Source organism: Beta vulgaris, chromosome 7 (genome assembly GCF_026745355.1).
Source record: "Beta vulgaris subsp. vulgaris cultivar EL10 chromosome 7, EL10.2, whole genome shotgun sequence".
NCBI classification, from domain to species: domain Eukaryota; kingdom Viridiplantae; phylum Streptophyta; class Magnoliopsida; order Caryophyllales; family Amaranthaceae; genus Beta; species Beta vulgaris.
The window spans coordinates 59,257,257-59,260,932 of record NC_079208.1 but is presented as its reverse complement, the minus strand read 5'-3'; the positions used below and the strand labels follow the sequence as shown (position 1 = coordinate 59,260,932).

The 3,676-nt window shown below is 31.8% G+C and overlaps 1 protein-coding gene across 1 annotated transcript; it reads left to right on the top strand.

Moving 5' to 3' along the window:
* The first annotated feature begins 647 nt into the window (after positions 1-647).
* On the top strand, positions 648-3,344 carry LOC130592049 (WUSCHEL-related homeobox 3-like). Its single transcript, XM_057396129.1, has 2 exons — positions 648-1,161; positions 2,551-3,344. The coding sequence occupies exons 1-2, from the start codon at positions 694-696 to the stop codon at positions 2,839-2,841; spliced, it is 759 nt and encodes a 252-aa protein (XP_057252112.1). The 5' UTR covers positions 648-693; the 3' UTR covers positions 2,842-3,344.
* Positions 3,345-3,676: the final 332 nt, after the last annotated feature.

Genomic DNA, 3,676 nt, shown 5'->3' with positions numbered 1-3,676 from the left:
AGTTATATAAAGGTGGACATGTGGCAAGAGTATATTGGGTTAGTTAATTTGGTTTTAATTTTTTGGGGTATGGTAAATAGGAGAGAGAGTTTGATGATCCTTTAAATCAGTCTAACCATTGGGAGTAAAAAAATAAGGGTTTTTGGGTAAGTTGGGCATAAATGAGGTGGAGGAAAGAGAAAGTAATAAAATAATTGGTGACCCTTAAAATTGGTCTAACCATTGGTTATGCTCTAAAACTTTTATGACCTACTCATTTAAAGTAACTTAAAACGTGTTTTCAAATAGAGCCTTAATAGTTTTATCTGTTGCACAATTCTTATACCATTATAGTGAGCCACTTTTTTTTGTTTTTCCTATTGATCGTTATCACTATGCAACATAATCTTTTAGGGTTGGATTCAAAAAAGAATTGAGTGTGCACAACTCCCAACATGACATAAAACTAACCGGACCCATCACTTCCCTTTCTTCTTGTCCATCCCTTTTTGCCCTAAAACTTTTGCATCATTTTGTCATTTTATCTAACATTTACTTCATACTTATCTTTTGGCTCACTACAGTATTACCCTTATTATTTTCTTCATCTATTTATAGCCCTCATTTGATCTAAACCTTTTCCAATTCCTCACCAAAACAGCTAAACACCAAATCAACAAAAAGAAAAATCAAAGAACAAAAGAAAGAATAATAATGTCTCCAGCAGCATCAACTAGATGGTGCCCAACACCAGAACAAGTGATGATCTTAGAAGAAATGTATAGAGGAGGTGTAAGAACACCAAATGCATCTCAAATTCAGCAAATAACTGCTCATTTATCTCTTTATGGAAAGATTGAAGGTAAGAATGTTTTTTATTGGTTCCAAAATCATAAAGCTAGAGATAGACAAAAACTTAGGAAAAAACTTCTTGGTAAACAACTTCAACACCAACAACAACAATTGATGTTTTCTCATCATGTTTTCCCTCCTTTTGATCATCAACATTTTCTACATAATCCTCCTCATAATAATCTCCTCCATCATCTTCACTTTGATCAACCACCACCTCCACCACTGCCGCCATTACCATCATGTTGCGCTCCGACGCCGCCTTCCGGCCTTGGGTTGTTTCATCAGCATCCTCATGTCAATTCAACACCTTGCTTTGGTGCTCATCAGGTATTTATGCATCATTGAAGTTTTGTACTACTTTAGAGGGGAAAAAAAACTTGCTAATGGTGGTTTTCACCCTGATTGAATTTTTTTGTAACATGAAAAGTTTTTTTATCCATATGAGCCACGAAGGCTTATCCATATGAGCCACGAAGGCAGTAAAGTACAAATAAGGGGAGGGGGATTTGAACTTGGTACATATCGTTCACAGTACCTCAATCTTAACCACTAAGTCAAGACATCATTGGTTGAAAATTTTATTATATAGAACAACAACAATGTCAAAGCGTTAATCTCAAAAGATAGGTCTAGTAAGTAGTAGTAAGAAAGATTCTATTAAAACTTTAAAAAAGTGTAACTAATATGTATGCATGGATAAGATCCTATAGAATTTTTTGCCTTAATTGAAATTTATATGATATTTAATAATTTTCTCATAATCTCTAACTAATATGGTAAGATAGCATATATTTGGGACTGGCCTTTATGAAGTCTACCACGGTGGACATTATTATTGTGTAAAGTATATTGTAGTAAGAGCTATGTCATGGAGTACATTCTTAGAGTCATATATGTTCCAATAATTTTGGTGTAAACATAACTAAAAATAGTTAAATATGTAAACTAATTTAAATATATAAACATATACTAATATATTATAAACCGGTATGTAATTTCTCTTGGTTAAAGTGTAACCAATTTTTTCAATTGTGAGGCCAATCTTTCTAAAGGATTATGTTTTGATAAAAAAATTATCATGTTTTATCTCAACAAATTACTTCCTTCGTAACATAATAACTGCAACAAATAGGTATTATTTATGAGGCAAATTGGTATTGTTTGTGAGGTATAAAATATTCATTTATCTTTGCAGTTATTATTTTACGAAAAAAGTATTACATTTTTACTAATATGAAATACTATTTTATTGTTGACGTCATGATATATAAGAAGTGTTCTCATGAAAATCTTATATATACATATATAATGCTATGATGTAGTTCCACTCAAATGTAGAACGGAATATTCTCAGCTAATTTTGTATGGATATTTTCAGGGTCTTCTCTTAACTAACAAGAATCTTTGCTTCTCAATGCACAAAAGTACCCAATCTTTTAGTTAGTTAGACATGATTGATGACAAGAATTCACCTTTTAGGGTGCAGATCTAGTAAGTAGAGCCGCAAAAACACTATTTCTCCTTTTATCAAACTTTTTTTAAAATAATTAAAATTTGGTAACTTTATTTATTTATTTATTAATAAGTGAAGAAAACAAATACAACTACCAAAAACTTTTTTAATTTATATTGTAGTGATGAGAAATAATTTACGTGTATGTAAATGATAGTTTGTTCTTTTTCGGTAACTTTTATTGTATGTCTGTATATGTCAAGGCACGAGCAGAAAATGTAGTCCCACGGATGACAGATACATGCACTTGGAAGATGGATGCTTCAAATGCAAAGTATGGAAGGGGAAACGAATCAAAGCCACTGATGAGACCAATGATCACCAATGATCAACATGAAGATTGGATGATGATGATGAGATCAGATAATGATGATGATGATCATCATCATCATGACCATAATGATGAGTGTTCTACTAGAAGGCCCCTAAAAACCTTGGAGCTCTTTCCTATCAAAGACAAGACCTCACTAAAGGAAGATACTTCTTTTGTATGACAAGTATGATTTAAAGTTACCCCTTAAGAAAAAAGTATAAGTTCGGAAAATTTGCAAAAAAAAAACTTTTAAAGGTTTAATTTTGCGACAAAAAACCTTTTAAAGCATTCTGTGCGAAAAAAACCACAAACTTAATTTTTCTTGCAAGATGAAACCTATTTTCATTTTTCGGTGTGGTTTTTGAGATACATAGGGGGTGGTGCTGCAGTTAATGAAGATAGAGGGTCAAAGGAAGATAGAAGGATCAATGCTGGAATTGAGAAAAAAAAACACACCAAAAATGGGAATAAGTTTCTTCTTGCAAGAAAAATACAGTTTGTGGTTTCTTTTTGCAAAGAATGCTTTATTTATAAGTCCGCAAAATTGAACCTTTAAAAGGTTATTTTGGCAAATTTTCCTATAATTCAAAATCACCCTCTGAAAATTAAAGTATGATTAAAATTATATTTTTTGTTAATTTCTGTAATTTGTCCTTCAAGTAATTAATTACTCTCCATCCATTAAAATTGAATTTGCCATGTATTGATGTGTACCATGCACCTGAATTTACACATGGCAATATTCATCTTTTACCAAAAACAAGTCATTTATGAATATTATGCGGAACGCCATACAGATCCAGTGTAGTTCCTTTTTCGCTCTCCAAAGATCAAGATCAGATGAATACTCATTCTTTTTCTTTCGACCAAATATATATTTCTAACCCCTCAGTCACTAATAATGATCAAGTAAAAGAGAAACTATCGGACTCTTTCTAGTATCATCCGAAAGAATCAGTTAGATTGATATGTTCCTTGAAGCTAGTCAAGTGTAATTTCCTTAATTCATCTACTCT